The sequence below is a fragment of the Spermophilus citellus genome (genome assembly GCF_964194105.1).
Source record: "Spermophilus citellus genome assembly, chromosome: 14".
Taxonomy (NCBI): Eukaryota; Metazoa; Chordata; class Mammalia; order Rodentia; family Sciuridae; genus Spermophilus; species Spermophilus citellus.
In genome coordinates, this window is record NC_138194.1 from 88,906,371 (window position 1) to 88,924,374 (window position 18,004).

The 18,004-nt window shown below is 41.2% G+C and overlaps 2 protein-coding genes across 3 annotated transcripts in view; one reads left to right on the top strand and one right to left on the bottom strand.

The window, feature by feature from the left end:
* ANXA13 (annexin A13) overlaps window positions 1-6,398 on the bottom strand; it is a gene marked incomplete at its 5' end in the record, with an annotated part of 54,550 nt that extends 48,152 nt beyond the window's left edge. The window contains 2 exons of the mRNA XM_081266487.1: window positions 5,114-5,236; window positions 6,384-6,398. Coding sequence (XP_081122613.1) covers window positions 5,114-5,236; window positions 6,384-6,398 — 138 coding nt within the window. The remainder of the gene's footprint in view (window positions 1-5,113; window positions 5,237-6,383) is intronic.
* FAM91A1 (family with sequence similarity 91 member A1) overlaps window positions 1-18,004 on the top strand; it is an 86,174-nt gene that overhangs the window by 14,104 nt on the left and 54,066 nt on the right. Inside the window, exon 1 of one of the 2 annotated variants that reach the window (XM_081266482.1) lies at window positions 12,576-13,203. The exons of the other annotated variant lie outside the window; for it this stretch is intronic. The gene's annotated coding sequence lies outside the window, so the exon portion shown is untranslated. Of the gene's footprint in view, window positions 1-12,575; window positions 13,204-18,004 lie in introns of those variants that run through there. 2 annotated transcript variants of the gene reach the window in all.

Sequence of the window (18,004 nt, forward strand, 5' to 3'; positions counted from 1 at the left end):
TTCCATCAGATATTCCAGGCTTCGTTCCCTTTCTGTCTTCCCCAAGGGTTAGAATTAGTTGTGGGAGAAGAAGTAATGTTAATAAAAATAATTGTTATAAGAAATCAGTAATGACAAGGCAATGTCCCCACCCCCAAGAATACCTAAAATCAACCTTGACCAGGGATCATCTAAGCAGTAGGGACATGACCTGAACCAACCAGAATTCTCCTCTGACATTTTATATGTAGAAACTGAGAAGAAGAAGATAAAGTCAGCCTTTTCTTCTGCATGGACTCTCCTTCTGCAGATTCAGTCAACCACTAATCAAAAATATTTGGGAAAAAAAGGATGCATATGTGCTAAACATGTGCAGATGTTTTTCATATTACTTCTGAGACAGTAGAGTATAACTGTTTATGTGGCTCTAGGTGTTACGTAGACATTAATCTAGAAATGACTGGAAGTGTACAAGAGGATGTACATATGTCACATGCAAATACCATGCCATTGTGTACAAGGAACTTGAGCACCTGTGGATTTGGCATGGAGTGGGTGGAGGCCCTGGAGCCAATCCTCCACAGATACCAAGGGATGGCTGTCCCCTCCTTGAAGTCGCTAAGCTGGAGCTAGGTGGCACTTGGTCCATCTGTGGCCAGGCTTCCCTCCCTCCAGCCCCTTTTACCCCCCACACATTGAACAGCAAAAGCAAGAGTTCATTTTCAGAAGAGAGTGTGGACAACATGGGGGGAGAGAGTCGGGAAGGAGGGAACAAGATGATCAAGATGATCTGCTCAGCCCAGGGACAACTCCTGAGTCACGGCTTTCCCCTTTGCCAGTCTAGGGTTGGTGGTTTGACCATTTCTGGCCAGGGAGGTGGAAAGGACTGTCTGCTTGAACCTTTTCAGCTTTTCCTTGCTGACTGGGGAGTGGGGTCCGAGGAGAAGGTCACTTTCCCTCTATCCCCTTCCTTCTTGTTTGTGACTCTATCACATGAGATCACCATCTTGCATTCTGCCACGTGGCAGGTGGCAGAATGAAAATGCAGACACGATGTGTCCTTAGCGATATGACTGAGGAGCTGAAGCAACCTGGGCACCTCCTTCCAGACTTCCTGTGAGGGCTGACAATGAAATGACCTTGTCATTTAAGCCACTGTTGGTCAGGTACTGTGCTACTTGTAATCAAGCACATACTGGTGGTTTAAATAATGAACAGAGAAAATAATTGAATTCTTACTTCCCTAATTACCTCAATCCCAGACTTCTCTCTTGAATTTCAGACATTCATCCCTTGGGCTTTATACCCAGACAAGACATCTCAAACTCAACAGATCACAACACTGAACCTCCTCTCCCACTTAGCAAGCCTTCACCTTGCCCTCCATTCCTGTGATGGACCAGTCTACCTGGGTACAAAGGCTGGACTCCTAGCAGTCATTCTGCTCTCCTCATTTCCCCCGGCCTCCCATATCCAATCCATTAGCAAGTCAGGTCTACTTCACATTCCAGTCTTTCTCCTCTCTCAATTTTATTGCCACTGTTTTAGTTGGCGGGCGGGAGGAAGAGGCTCTTCATTCCGCTCCAGGATCACTGCCCCCCCCCCCAAGTACTCTGCTTAACTCCCATCTTGTTCATCTCCCAACCTCCATCAGATCCCAAGATGGTCCATGCAAAACCAGCTCTGCCTTGTCATTCCCTTGTCTGAGGCTGGGATTCCCTAGTTGCTTAACGGTGATTCTCAAGGTGTGGTACCTGGACCAGTAGCATCAACATTACTGAGGAACTCATCCCATGCAAATTCTCAGGCTCACCTTAGTGTGTCTGCTGAACCAACATTCTGAGGATAGAACCCAGCTCTCTAGTTTACCTGCTAGAAGGTAAGATTCTAGTTGTTTTAATAGGAGGCTTTATTGAAACCAACACAGTGTAAAGAACTTCTGCTAAACCCAATCCAAGCTTTACTTCTTACTAGATGTCCAAATTACCCAACCTCCCTTTGCCTCACTTTCTCATATTTAACAGGTAATATTGACAGTATTGCCCTTTTAGGATTGTCAGAAGTGATGTAATTCATGTATTGCTTGAAATACTGAAAACCTTCAAATTGCACGGACCAGAATTCATGCCCTCAAAACAGCTCACAGTCTATTAAGCACTGAATAGACACGTCAGTTATCATCAGCATCTCAGCAGGCTCTGTTTAAACCTCCAGTTGTGTTGGAGGAACACTGAAGAGGAGCATGACACTGACCTTAGAGAACAACTCTGCACACTGCTAACAAAAGCAGGTGTTACTGTGAATGCCCACAAATGAGAACTGATTTGTAAATGTCAGCGGCAGTCATCCCTGGGATTTCTGGTTCTCCTTGCTGTGCTGAAAGCAGAGATGCCGGCAGGTGCCCTGGGGCTGTGCGGCTTTCTGTGCCTTACACTAAGTGACCCCAGGCTCCTGCAGCTTTAGGATCCTTGTGTCAGTGTTTCAGTTTGCATGTTCTTCCTTCTGCCTGTTTATCTGTCTCTGGCAGCCGTCTTGCCACTTCTTACAATGGCTGCTTTTTATCTACCATACATAAGAAACCCCAAAAGCTCGGACTGTGCAATTGCGTTTGAAATGAAGCTAGACTGTGAATGAATCGTCTTTAAATGAAGGCGTGCTTTAGGTATGCATGTGGTACTTTGACATCAGAGGTCCTTTTTTTGTCCTCCTATACCCATGGTGGTGTTTTGAAGGACAAACTTTCTTCAAATAAAGACTGCATGGTCTAGCTTGGTTTCTGCTTGGGGTTCACTGGGGGTTCTTCTGGGCTTGGGGATCACATTTTAATGCACGCTCTTGGTTAAAGCCATACTTATTTTTCTTCCAAATGCTCTACATTTTTATCTGCCTCTGGAGTCTCCCTTCTTCTCCAGGAATCTCCTTTCTTTTCTCAGGAATCAGGGCCTATTCCCCACCTGGCATGCATCTCCCTTGTGCCCCTGGTCCACCTTCACCTAAACTTGCCTGGTGTTCACCTGCCACTATCCCCAAACTGTTCTCTATTTTAGACAATATTTATGTTGGCTAAATATTGGCAAAAGCAAGTTATTAGCTTGGCATGTTCACAAACACCTTGGAGATCACTAAGCAGATGTTATAACATTTACAAATCGATTTTCATTTGTGAGCATTCATAATTACACCTGCTTTCGTTAGCAGTGTGCAAAGTTGTTCTCTAAGGTCAGTGTTGTGTACCTCTTCAGTGTTCCTTAAACTCTGCACTGTGTTAGATCCTCTTGGGGAGAAATTACTAATCCTGATGTTCAGGAAAACCACCAGAACTATTAATTCACACTCTCTGGCAGTAGAACCCAGGCATCAGTGGTGTTTAGAACTCTCCAGGTGAATCCAATATGCAGCCAAATTGGAGAACTTGCTCCTGGGTCCAGTGCTTCCAAACTTTAATGTGCACAAGATGCTCTTAAAGATCTTGCTAAAATGCAGGCTGTGATTCAATAGGTCGAGATAGGCCTGAGATTCTGAACTTCTGGCAAGTGCCCAGGCAATGTGATGCTGCTACTAGTCCAGGAACCACACTTTGAGTTGCAAACCTGTAGTCTCATCAGCCTTGCAAATGATTTCCCAGAAATCATTGTCCTTTTGAGTTCAATTATTTCCACATTTTCATTGGCTTCCCTCAGTTATGCTTTTTCCCTGTCATTCTACCCATATTCCATGGCTATGCAACACTCCCATGGTAAGGCAAGCTTGGTTCTCTAGATAATAATTCTCCTCAAAATAACCCACACAAAAAGAATTGAAGCTAAACATAAGCCAATTTTCTCCCCTATTGGATATTATTTCTCTGTGAAGCTCAAGCACAAGGACATATCCATCAGGCCAAGCACTCTTTGAACATTGTGTGATTTTGCAGATGATAATAACTCAGTATCTTGATTATTGCTGCTCCAAATAGTTTACTCACAAACACTAGGTCTTTGGCTTAAAAAAACATTCATGATGGCAAAAAATAAAATGAGGAAACTGCAAAGCAAAAATAATTTTCAGTTTCAGAACTGGCTAAGATTCTAGATCACAGTGCCTTGGAAAATGTACTTCCTGGCCAATATTCTGCTGACTGTAAAAGAATATTTGTCAAATAGTTATCTATGGACCTTGGTCTGTGACACATTCTTGGGATTTAAAACTTTTCTAGGAGACTTTTAAATTAGTGTATTCCATGCTCATAATAACTTACAAATGAATGTAAAAGATACTTTCAGAATGACAAAGTATTGGCATGTGATTTCTAGGCCTGCATCTGCATTTGAATTTATAATTGTATATATGTCACGTTTCATTTAATTGTCACAGGAGTTAAAGAACACAGAAAAGTAGGAGAATGTACATAAGAATCACACATTTGAGCCAAGAGAAGGCCCAGTGGCATTAGACAGAGCATTACAAATAACAGTTTCTCAGTACGAGAAACCCTCATAGAACTAGGAAGTCACACCACATCATATTTAAGACGTGCTGAAACTCAAAGGAAGCCATTTTATAGAAACAAGGGCTGTTTTAATTAAGCACAGCCTTTTAATTTAATAAAATAATATTGTTCATTACACAAAATCAGTAACATACATTTAAACATCATTGACTCGTATTTCACTAGGAATTAATTGGTAAATTGTTTGGTTCTGTGGTTGCTTCAAAATTAGCATTCTAGTTTGAGTTTGTACAGACTCAAGGAACTTTCTAATGCAATTATGTTAAGCCATGACTGAGACTTTCTTGTCCTTTAGAAAGGGTTTGCGTTTACTTTGTTAGAGTGTTTTTATTCCTCATGCACATGTTATATTCCTTACTGCTTTCTGAGATGTCACAGTGACCTAAGTGTAGACTCTAGGGGGATGTTAATGGGACACCGCTGGGAACATAAACTGAGCTCCCAGATTACATTTTTTTTAATATTAGCTGCAAATATTGTAATAAACATTTCCGAGCAGAAAATCCCCCAGCTTGGAAGTTATGCCTGATGATAAAATGTTCAGCCTGGAGGAACAGGGTGGGAGGGTTCTAATTTGAAAGGTCATTGGGAGAAATACTGGGTCTACAAGAATCCTATGATTGGGAGGCAAAATAAAGTGCTTACGGGCTTTGGGGCCTCTGGGTTTCCAGACCCTGATGGGTGGCTGACAGGTTTCACGGCTGCCGAGGGTTGGGTGTCCCCTTTGGGCAACTGTTGACTGCATTCTGAGAGGGAGTAAGACTGGCTCTGAGGAGTCAAAACAGAAATAGATAAAAATGCTGGTCCACTGTCAAAGTCTGTCACAAGGGGTTGATTTTCCAAAGGCAAAATTGTCCTCCAAAGATGCTAATGCAAGAGCCAAAGGGTTGTTCTTGAGGTCCTCTGCATTCTGCAGAAGCCATTCAAAACTGGTTTTCAGTTTCTGTGAAAGATACTCTGAGTGGATAGCTTCAGAATTCTGGCTAGTATGAAAGTGCTATTTACGGATGATTTCAAAAATAATGCCTCTCTGTAGAAAATATCTGTGGGATTGTAAGCATCTGAGTGCTCTTTTCAGATACTTTTAGTAAAGAAAACAGCTTAAAAACAAAGCCAGAGTTTCCAGGGGATTTGGGAGGTTATTCCTTTTCCTCCTGGTAGACATGCAACGTATCAACTTGGTGTGAGAAGCTGCAGTAGATGCACAAAGCCTCATCAAACTGCTCATTGGAATTGTTTTAGATAGACATATTTCAGTGTAAAACGTCAATAATCAACTCTTACTTGTCTGGTGCATAGTTGGTTCCAAGTGGTAATATTTTAGTTCATTTTTAGTCATTAGCAAGTTATAGACACACTATTCACAAAGCCTAAGCCTAGACATTTTAAAAGAAAAAGTAAAATATTCAATCTATTCCGTGGATATTTGCAAATACTTGGATGTTTGATGCTGTTTTAAAGGTAGGGCTGGAATAGTTTCACCTTTCAATCCAAATGATATGGCCTTGCAGGAGCATTTTTGCCTTGGCCTACTGATCCTTGCAGGATGAACCATCTTTCCCACAAAACTCCAAATGCGCAGTCTATTAAGTTTTGGACAACTTTGCCACAAACTAACAGCTTTCATTATACATTCACAAATATGCCTTCAGCCATTTGCTCTCTGCAAGGCACTGTTTACTGCCTTATTTTAAACATTTCTCTTCAGCACCCTCTAAGAGGAATTTTTAGTCAATGGGGAAGAAACATATTCCAAAGGCATTTTTAAAGCATGGTACACTGTTGCTAACACCCACAATAAAAGGTAATCAAAGTGGTAAAGCATGAAATTGTTACTATAACCTCATAGTCTAAATTCTTCCATCAGCTAACCAAAATTCAGATTAATTCCCAAAATCAGTGACAAAAAACTTACATGATGATTGCCCATTTTCGTGAGGTGTTGGTCTGTGTTGCATTAAGAGTTCAGTCCTCCCACAGAGGAAGTTTATAATGGTTTTCCCAGGGCGCAGTATCTCTGGTGTTTAATGAGTAACTTCTGGCTTTGGATTTGAATACATTGTTGAGGATGGGCAGGGAGTGGCCATGGCTACAAATGAGCAAAACTGCCCAAGCTGCAGTTAGGCCGTCTTTTAAGATAAAATAATTACTAAAGATAAACGGTGGACATCTTAGGAGGAGCTATTTAGTTTAAGGCTGTATATTGTTTGCATTGGTTGCTGTTATTATTTGTCTCCCACTTAAAGGCAAGGTAGTAGAAACCTTCCGTCTATAGGGTAGGAACTGTACTGCCTCAGATCCACATGACTGGATGGGCAGACACACAAACAGCCTGAGAAGACAAGGGAAAAATCGCCCCAAACAAACCCAAATGCACCAACAATAGAATCTAATAGAATCACCACAGTGGAAGAAATGTCAGAGAAGGAGTTTAGAATGTACATAGGTAAACTGATCTGTGAGGTAAAGGACAATGTAAAGAGTGAAATCAGAGATAAAATTTAGGAGGTGAAAGATGTGAATTCAATAAAGAGATGGGGAATTCTAAAAAGAAATCAAGCAGAAATCCTCAAAATAAGGAATTAATAAACCAAATTAAAAATTTAATGGAAAGCATCAGCATCAGACTAGACCACTTGGAAGACAAAGTCTCAGGCAATGTAGATAAAAGATGTAATCTTGAAAATAAAGTTGACCATTCAGATGAGATGTTAAGAAACCATGAACAGAACTTCCAAGAAGTATGGAACAACATGAAAAGACGAAATTAAAGATTTATCAGGATAGATGGAGGCATAGAGATATAAATCAAAGAAATGTGTGATCTTTTCAAAGATATAATCTCAGAAAAAATTTCAGACATAAAGAACGAAATGGAAAATTAATACAAGAGGCTTACAGGACCCCAAATTACATCAGGCCCCCACCAAGACACATTATAATGGCTGATCTCTCAATCCAGACTTGGAAAAATATATATCAAATTCTGAAAGAAAATAGATGCAAGCCAAGAATAATATACCCAGCAAAATTAAGCTTCAGATTTGAAGATGAAATAAAAACATTCCATGACAAACAAAAGTTAAAAGAATTCACAAGTAGAAAGCTGCACTATAGAACATTCTCAACAAAATATTGCACGAAGATAAAATTTTAAAAAAGTGAAAACCGGCAAAGGGATAAACTACACTAAGGGAATAATCAATCAAAGGAGAAACTAATTCAAATTAAAAACCAGAAATAAATAAAAATGACCAGGACTTCATAATATATATCAATAATAACCTTGAACATTAATGGCCTAAACTCATCAATCAAAAGATACAGACTGGCAGAATGGATTAAAAAACAAGACCCAATAATATGCTATTTCCAAGAGACTCACCTAATAGGCAAAGACATCCACAGACCCAAGGGGAAAGGATGGGAAAAAAACCATATCACTCACATGGACATTGTAAATAAGCAGGGGTTTCCATCCTTATGTCAAAAAAAGTGGACTTCAATCCAAAGTTAATCAGAAGGGACAAAGAAGGACATTTCATACTGCTCAATACAACAACAAGACATAGCAATCATAAATATTTATGTCCCAAACAATGGAGCATCTATGTACATCAAACAAACCCTTCTCAATTTCAAGAACCGAATAGAACACAACACAATAATACTGGGTGACTTTAGCATACCTCTCTCACTACTCTATAGATATGCAAACAAAAACTAAACAAAGAAACTATAGAACTAAAAATACAATCAATAATTTAGACTTAACAGACATACACAGAATATATTACCCATCAATAAGCAAATACACTTTCTTCTCAGCAGCACATGGATCCTTCTCTAAAATGGACCATATTTTATGCTACAGAGCAACTCTTAGCAAATACAAAAAATAGATATAATACCCTGCATTCTATTAGATCATAATGGAATGAAATTTGAAAAAAAGAAGCTAATTTAACACCTGAAACTAAATAATATTGAAAGACGAATGGATGGCAGAAGAAATAAGAGATGAAATAAAAAATAGAGGTGAACGAGAATAGAGATGGAACATATCAAAACCTCTGGCACACTAGGAAGGCAGTGCTAAGAGGATTGTGCATTGCAATGAGCTCTTTCATTAAAAGAATAGAAAGTCAATGAATAAATGACCTAACATTACATCTCAAAGCCCTAGACAAAGAACGAATCAACACTAAAAGTAGAAGACAGGAAATAATTAAAATGAGAGCTGAAATCAATGAAATTGAAACAAAAGAAACAATTGACAAAAGAATAAGTTGGTTCTTTGAAAAAATAAAATTGATAAACCCCTAGCCACATGAATGAAGAGAAAGAGCGAGAAAACTCAAATTACTAAATTTCATAATGCAAAAGGAAATATCTGAAGTTTTCTTCCCTCGATGTGTCTTATCTGGTTTTGGTACCAGGGTATCAGGGTGATACTAGCTTCATAGAATGAGTTTGGAAGGGTTCCCTCTTTTTCTATTTCATGGAATAATTTGAGGCATATTGATGTTAATTCTTCTTTGTCTTGAAGACATCAACAAATTTCTAGAGACATATGACCTATGCAAACTGAATCAGGACATACACAATTTAAACACATCAGTTTCAAGCAGTGAAATAGAAGACAACCTCAAAAACCTACTGATTAAGAAAAATCCAGGACCAGAGGGATTCTCAGCTGAGTTCTACAAGACCTTCAAAGAAGAATGATGTACCTGGGGCTCCTTCAGCTTCTGGAGAGAGTAAAGAATGTCACTCAATCAGCTGGCTTCCAACTGTAAAAGGCAGAGTCACCTCAACAGTCAGGATACTGATTAGTGAGAAATCTGAGAAAGAAAATAAAATTAACAAACAAACATAAATGCACTCATTCACACACATACATATTTCCTGGAAATGTTTTGCAGTGCTAACATGATCATCTTTACTGATGATACTTTTTCTTCTTTGCATTTCTCTTATTTATAGTTTCCTTTAATTTTTTTAAAAAACTCATGTGTTGCTTTTAAAATTAGAAAATAAATAAAACTTCAAGAAAAAAATTACTGATACATAAAATATAGGCTTTCTAAGTTGTATAATTATTCACGACTAAAAGGCTAAAATTGACTCACTTCTGAATTGCTAGAATGATTCTTTCATGTTCTTTAAAAAATTTAGACCTTTTAATAATAAAAACATTAACCAAGTAGAATGAAAAATCTTACTATTTTACTATTTACTACTTTATCACTGTCGTTGTTAGAGAATTTTATGATGGCTATACTGGGTTCTGCTAGGTCATCATTTTTACAACCTAGCTAGTTTTTAAATTTAAAGAATAATATGTGAAGATGGTAATTTTTTTCTAATCATATAAGAAGTGCAGTGAAAATGAAGCCCACTGACCTCCCAGAGTCTTTCCCAGGGAGATTCCTGCAAATCCTTCCAGAATTGAACTATCCACAAATAGCCATGTCTGTCTGTTTACCTCTCCTCCTCTTTCTCTGTTTATCTCTGGTCTCTTCTTTTTCTCAATAAATAAGTTTGTACCATGCATTTGACTGGTTTCAGGCCTTGTATGTTCCTATATCAGGAGATGCATGACATTGGCGCATTTCTGTTTTGGTGGCAGGATGGAAATCCATTATAGTTGTGAGCCAAGCCTGAGTCCATCATTACAGTTCACTTAGGAACCTGTTTTGGGGTTTTTTGTATGAATATTTTTCATATATACTTCAAATTCTGATTGATGTTGCCAAGTTGCTCCCCACATGAAAGTATAGATGCTGGGCTGCTGTCAGAGATCAGCTGGCCCAGGAGGCTTACTTCCCAAAGACAAAATGTACACTCCCTACAATAATATGCCAGTGCTCATTTCCTCACTTACTGGCCAACACTAATATTAAACTTTCCATTTCTGTCAATTTCAAAGATGAAAACTCATTATTTTATGGTTTAATTTTTATGTCCTTTATTTAATAGCGTTAGACTTCTACATTCCATTCCTTCGGAGCTATTTTTATGGATATTTCTGTGGTTTACTTGTTGCTGTCCTCAATTTTCCTTTTTAGTTATTTGTCTTTTCATTTATATTTATGAAACGTTTTATTTAGAGTGGAACCTAGGCCTTTGTCAAGTGTGACGATTATTTCTCCCCAGTTTCTTTGTTTGCTTTTTGTCTCTGTTTATGTTTTGAATGTGTATATGTATTTGTGTGAAATGTTAGTTGTTTTTTTTTTTTTTTGCGGGGATAGATACCTGGAGCACTTGACCACTTGACCGCTGAGCTACATTCCTAGCCCTTTTAATATTTTATTTAGAGATAGGATCTCACTGAGTTGCTTAGTGCCTCCCTTTTGCTGAGGCTGGCTTTGAACTCTTGCCTCACCCTCCTGAGTCACTAGGATTACGGCATGCACCACTGCGCCCCCCTGAAAGTGTTAGTTTTTATGTAGTCAAATATCAGTCTTTTCTTTCAATTGCTTAGAAAAACCTTTTCTACATGATGATACTTAAAATCTTCTTATACACTGTCAAGTTATTTTATTGTTTTAAGACTTACATCTTTGATCCATTAGGAATTGATTTTGATATAGATTAAGAAAGAAAAGGATTTGACTTAGTTTTTGTTAGACAGTCAATCCTAGAGTTATTAAATAATTCATTTTTCTTCTATTGGTTTAAGGTACCACCTTGATTTTATGATGAATTCCCTTATAAAACAGAATTAGAATTCTATATAGGTTTATTAAGTCCTTATTTTATATAGTCACTTTTGTTCTTTCAATTTCCGTCAGTTGAGAACTTTGGATGTACTAATTGCTGCAACTACCAAAGCAAACAAGACTGATATGGATTTTCTGTTCCTAGAATTTATATTTGAATTTCTATATAAAACACAAGCAAATAACTAACAAGAAATGGTTATGTGTGCTCTAAAGAAGATAAACAGGATGCAATAACAGAGACTATGTGTGTCTGTGTCCATGTGATTTCCCTGAATTGGGGACAAGGAGCTAACATTTAAACCATGAATTAAAGGATAAGAAGCAGGAGTTATCATTTGAAGACAGAGTGTTCCAGTGTGGATGTTATTATCTTGTGCAAAGGCTCAAAATAGGAAAGAGCTTTGCAAATCGGAGGAAAGAAGAAACCACCAAAAGAGACTGAAGACTATGGGGTGCCAGGCAAGTGCTGGGTACTGAGGATACCTGGTGAACAGGAGCTTTTCTGTCTTTCTATCTTGTCCAGGAGCTCACAGTGGAATGTGGTAGAAATGAGAGGATGTAAGTTAGCAATCAATGCTTTGGCCATTTGCTATTATTTTTTTTTCTTTAGGATCTGATTTCTGCTTTATAGCTACTAGCCCCATATTTCTTCTCAGGGCACGTCCTCCCTGTTCCATCCCTATGCTGGCTTTAGAATCCCAGTCTGTGCCATTCACCCTCCTAGGAACACTCCCCCTCCCACATCAGTGATTCCCCCTTCTTTCCCCTCCCACCCCTGGCTTTTGAAGCTCAAAGGTCAGGAGGAGGAGCAGGGCACTGCGTGCTGGTGCTGGCTGTGGAGATAAGATCCTTCAGGGTGCTGACTTATTGAGCACAGGAAATGCCTCCTTAAAAGAAGAGATAGAGTTTATGGCTCCAGGGAGGTGAGAGATAGGAAGCTGCAAGGCCAACTAGGAAGCCCACTGGGTTCTGACTGAGTTGATCTCCAACACTAGGACACCCCTAGGTGGTTAGATGAGCCCATAGTTAGGACTGTTCTGAAAGGGAGCTATCCCAGGGGTCATCTCCTCCTGTCTCCTTCCCCAGCTGAATGGGTTCTTAGCAAGGAGACTGGGATAACTCCCAGCAAGGGCAGCCTCGGGGAAGGAAGGGGCATTCCTTCCACCTTCCTGGTAGGATGTGGTAATTGAAAGTTCAAAGGGGAGAAGGAGAGGAACTGTCCTGGGAAGAAAGACTGGGGTGGGGGTGTGATCTGGGGGAACAGAGAGGGCAGAGAAGAGTGATGGGAAGGTGGGCTTTCCCTCCCTCCCTCCCTCCCTCCCTCCCTTCCTTCCTTCCTTCCTTCCTTCCTTCCTTCCTTCCTTCCTTCCTTCCTTCTGTGCCTGGGCACGTTTATCTGCATCTCCTTGATTTTGGTGGTTCTCAAAGTGGTGAAGCTGCCCACCAAGAGGGTTGTTGGCAGTTTGTATGGGAGTGTTTGGGTTCCTGTAATGACTGGCAGAGTGGGGATTGGGACTCAGCCCAGGGGTAGTAAATAGCCTGCCCTGCCTGGGACAGTTCCACATAATGAAGAATTGTCCACCCCAAAGTCAACAGTGCTCCCCTTCCAGTAAGAAACACCTGTTGGAGGCTCTGGTCTCCCCCCTTCCTTGTCTGCAGGGCTCTATCTGCAGCCTGAGATGTGTACTTCTGCAGGGCCCCTGGGCTTTTGCAATCTGTCGGATCTGACAGGTGCAATGTTATGAGCTTATTTCTGACCCAGGAAAGGTATGGGATATGGGTGACATGTAAAAGAGCAGGTAGGATTGGAAGGGACAAATCACTTAGGCCAACTCCCTCATTCCACAGATTAGAAAACTCACGTCCTGAGAAGCTTTATGGGCTTATGCAACTTCAGTCGGCTAAGTAGTAGAAAAGCCAGTGGGATGAGAATATATAGGATATATAGTATAATTCTCAATTTTTTCCCTTCCAGGTACCTTCTGAAGTACACCAAGTTGACCTGAGGTAATGAAAACATATGAGTAACTGCTTCAAATTATTTTCACATTTTGGCTTATCAAAAATGTACTGCAGGCTTTTCTTAATCGGGATTCAGCAGAAAACATGTTAGGTGCTGCTCATGTAACAATAATGAGGTATGTTTGTGCTGTCAGGGAGATCCTGGCTAGTGGTGGTGCTTGGACCACTAGGTCATTTCCATGCACCATGTCCTTTCCCATAGTGTCCCCTCTCAGCCACACGAGCTTGTCTTCTGTTCCCCCAACATGCCAAGGTCTTTCTCCCTGAGGGTCTTTCTCAAGCTCTCCTACCTGCCTGGAAGAGTCCTACCTCTTCACCCCCATGGGCCTTCTTCCTTTTAGGAAACTCAGCCTCTCTCACTCTTCATGTCTCAATCTTGCCCTTCCTGCTTCAGGGCCATTCTATGGACAGCCTAAGAAAGACTTACTCTCCAAGGAAGTCCTACCCAGTGTTCCTCCCTCAGGGCAGCATGCCAATTTCTTCATACGGATGCATAATACTTCATCATGTTTGTATCATGCCTACATCCTCTATTCCAGGACTGTTCAACAGAAATATAAAACGGGCCATGTATGGAATTTACCAATTTATAGCAACCACATAAAATAGAAATAGGTAAAATGAACAATGTAATTGATATGTTAATAACATGTCACATAACCCTATATCTAAACACAGAACTCCAAACATTGTCTTTGCAACACGTAGCCCAGTCCACGTAGGAAGACATCTTACATTTTTATTCTTTGGCACCAAGTCTTCAGAATGTGGAATATGTTTCCACTTTTAGCACGTCTCTTGCCATGTTTCAAGTGCTCAATGTCTACCTGGGGCTAGTGGCTGCCAGCCGGAGCACGGCTCTCGATTATAAATGTCACATCTGCAGGGACAGTTTGCTGATTTCTCAGTCAGCTAAGTTCTTTGCACAGGGTTAGGCTGATATTTGCTGAATGAATGAATGAAAGAGATGGGTGCGATGGTAGCTGTGATGGAGCACGGAGCTGGGCACTTGGGGAGCCTTTAGGTTTGGGGATAGGCTGGGGGTGGTGGGAACATTGGGGAAAGTTGCCTGGAGTTGATCCCTGAGCTGAGGCTGAGGTGAACGGGGTCACCCTGGCAGGACAGGTGTGACAAAGGGCATTTCAGTCCCAGGCAACAACGTCTGCAAAGATACGGAGGCATAAAACAGCGACCTTGTGAGTGGCAACCGCCTTTGACTGGAGACTCAGAATGAAACATGGGAGTCATCCTTGACTCTGCCCACACCCAGTTTGTCAACAAATTCTGTCATCTTTATTTAAAAACTGTATAAAACCTGAACACTTTTCTCCACCCCTGCAATCCAAGCACCATGACGGTTTGCATAGGTCACTGCACCCCGGGATCTGCCTGCTTCTGTCTTCATACCTTGTCATCTCTTTTTAATGCAGCAGCACAAAAAATCCCGTTGATGCTCTAGGTTATATCTTTCCTCTGTCGTTAACCCCAGGGGCTTCCCATTGCACCCAGTGAAAGCAGTCTTTGCCACGACCGTGTATAAAGTCCATAAGGTCTATGTCTCTTCCGTTCCCCCCTCCCTCTCTAACCTCTTCCTCTTCTTCTCCTCTTGTGCCCTGTGCTCCAGGCACACTGGGCTCCTTGCTGTTCCACAAACAGAGTAGTCATGCTCTGACCACAGGGCCTTTGCAGCTTTGGGTTATCTGCATGGCTTTCTCCTCATTTCCTCCAGCCTTCTCAGATTTGCCTTCACTGAATAACCCTTTTCAAACCTGCAAGCTCCCTGCCTCTCTCCACCCTCTTCTCTGAACCTCCTAGTCCTCCCTTGATGAATTTGTCTTCCTTGCACGTGGCACCACTAGACTTAGTACTTGTTGTTTAGATGCTGTTTTTCTTTGTGCATCTCTATTCACCTCACTGGTATAGAATCCTCCAGCAAGGATTTTCGTTTTGTCCCCTGTGCTTGGGTGACTGAGTGGACTGAGTTTTAGGGACCTGCTAACAGATTCATTAGATGCTGGGGATGAGCGAGAAGAGGAAGGTCAAGATGACTTCTGGGTGACTAACCATAGGTGTCTGTATAGTAAGTTTGTTTCAGACCAAAAGTCGATTTTCACTTCATCTTCTTCAACCTTGGGTAAGGTGGGTCAGCCACAGCCTCACTCTTCTGATCACCCTGGGTGTCTCAAAACCCAGCCATAGATCAGTCTGGCCCAAGAGAGTCTGTCCTTCTGCATCATCTGCCAAGGCTAAGTTTCTAAAACTTATTTTAAAAAGATGATTCATGTATTTGGTATGGGTTAAATTGTATCCCCTAAAATGATATGTTGAGGCCTTGCACCTGAGAATGCCACTTAATTTGGAAATAGGATCTTTGTAGATATAACCAAGTAAAGCTGAGGTTTTTCATGTAGGCCTGAATCCCATATGGCTGGTGACCTTAGAAGATGGGGAACTGCTCTGTGGAGACAGACAGTCAGGGACAGGGATGACAGAGGCAGAGACTGGAGTGACTTGTCTATAAGCCAGGGAGCTCCAGGTCTGACGGCCTCCATCAGAAAACAGGATGGAGTGATTCAGGACTGTTCTTTCAGGTTTCAGAGGGAGCACGGCCCTGCTGACACCTGGATGTTGGGCTTCCAGCCCCAGAAGTCGGAGACGATAGGTTTCTGTCCTTTAAAGTTTGTGTTGCTTTATATGGCAGCCCTAAGAAACAAATAAACAACAAAAAAGAATCCATTAGTGGCTTTAATTCTCACAGCAAATACATTATGTTGTACGATTTGTATTCAATTTCCATTTCCATTTAGAAAATCTTTGGGGAAATGTCATTGCTATGGTGTGAATATGCTTTGTCCCCTCCCAAACTCCTTGGGATTTGGTGCCATTGTGACCGTCACTGGGGGGGCCAGGGCCTTTCAGGGGTGATCTGGTTGGTAAAAAGAGATGGATGTCTCTCATGGGAGTGGGCTCGTCTCTGTGAGATCGGTTCCTTATGAAACAAAGCTGCCCCTAGTGTTTGCACTTCCCCTTCTGTTTTTCTGCCATGAGTTGAGTGCATGTGCCCCTCGCAGCCACCCAACCTTGAACCTCCAGCTTCCGAAACCATGAGTTAAAATTTATATTTCTTTATAAATTACCCAGACTTAGGTATTCTGTCATAGCAACAAATAATGACCTGAGACAATCATATTCATATGATATTAAGATCACAAATATTTCAGGTTCTTTTACAGCCACATAATATTGATTAAAATAACAGAAGTGCATAAATACTAATTTTCAAAGCCTGAACACTTGCCTAATCTTCTTTTGTGCAGACAGAATTAATAGTGTTTCCTTTATGCAGTGTAACTTAGATAGAATCCCCCAATTCTAGTTTAACTTTGTACTGATACTTTCCTCCACATAAACAAAAGTAAAAATGTTAGTATTTCTGTCATGTTTGCTTATAGTTATTGCCCACCCCCCCCCAACGTTAGTTGATAAATTCCTAAGAGCAAAGACAGGCCTGTTACTTGCCATCCCCACAGCATCTTCATACAGTGGCTATTTCCTAAAGTTGTTGCTTCACTAGGACAAAAATTCCTAACTTTACAGGACAGGATTATAATTGGTGAAAGAGGCTACATTTCTATACTTCTATACTTTTCCAGTAACAAAAAACACTGAAAGTGACACATTCATCTTGAGGTATAAAAGCAAAAATCTCACAGAACAAAATGCCTTCTTCAGCTCATGGATGTGTGAACAAGTACTTCTTGTCTCTTTGGCACATGCAAGACCGTGCTGAGCTACAGGGCATGTGGCCTCCCGCCCTCTCTGCCACTTATGCTGCAGAAGAGGAAATAAAACATCTACATCAGGAAACACACCTTCATTTAATTTGCCTTTTGTGGTAGAAAAATCACTGAGAGAGCAAAGCCCTGGGAGTTAGGCTGGTTTCTGCTACAAGTTAGGGGTATATCAGAGTCATTTACTCTCTCCACTTCTTTATCTCTACTTTACTTCCAGACCTCAAATACTACGAACAATTTGACTTTAGGAAGGTATGTCAGGTATATCTCTTCTGAACACAAGTGACTTAGAACCTGACTCACAAATTGGGGGAACTAGGGATTTTTTTTGGGGGGGGCGCTCAAAAAATTTGAAAAGGTAGCTAGCTTCAGGCATGGCTGGATTCAGCTACTTAACATACATCCCTCAGGATGCACTGTCTCTCTCCAGTTCTCAGGGCTTGTGTCTCTCTTCTTTAAGGGATTTTCTGATCCACCTGTGGGTCACTGCCAGGGCACATTCAACAGCACCCATGGGACACCTGGCATCCACTTCTGGTTTGCTCTACCCTGAGCTTTGCTTCATCTCTGGCTGGTGATCTGTGCTGTGCCGCCAGTGCCTCTGTGGGGATGAGCGGCCACTTCCGGCCTGCACTGCAGAACTTCATCGCTAATACAAAAGCATTGATGAGTAGAAGTGGGACACTAAAGCACTGTGTTAGGCACTCTGGGTCAGAAGAAAAGGAGGTGAAAATGGAGTGCTTGTCCCCCAGGACCTCCAGACTCGTTTGCAGAGTAGAGCATATTGAAATTTGCAATTGGAAGCCAGGATATGATTGAAGGACTAAATGGCTACTGTAGACAAGGTGTGTCACAGACGTTGGGGAGGGAGAGGTCGTTGCCATAAGGAATGAGGCAGAATTCACAGTAGTTCTGACTCTTGCTGGCGTGGGGGTGTGTGTGGGTGTTTCTCTGTTGAGTGGCAGGAATTTGAGAGGGGAGTGGGAAGGACA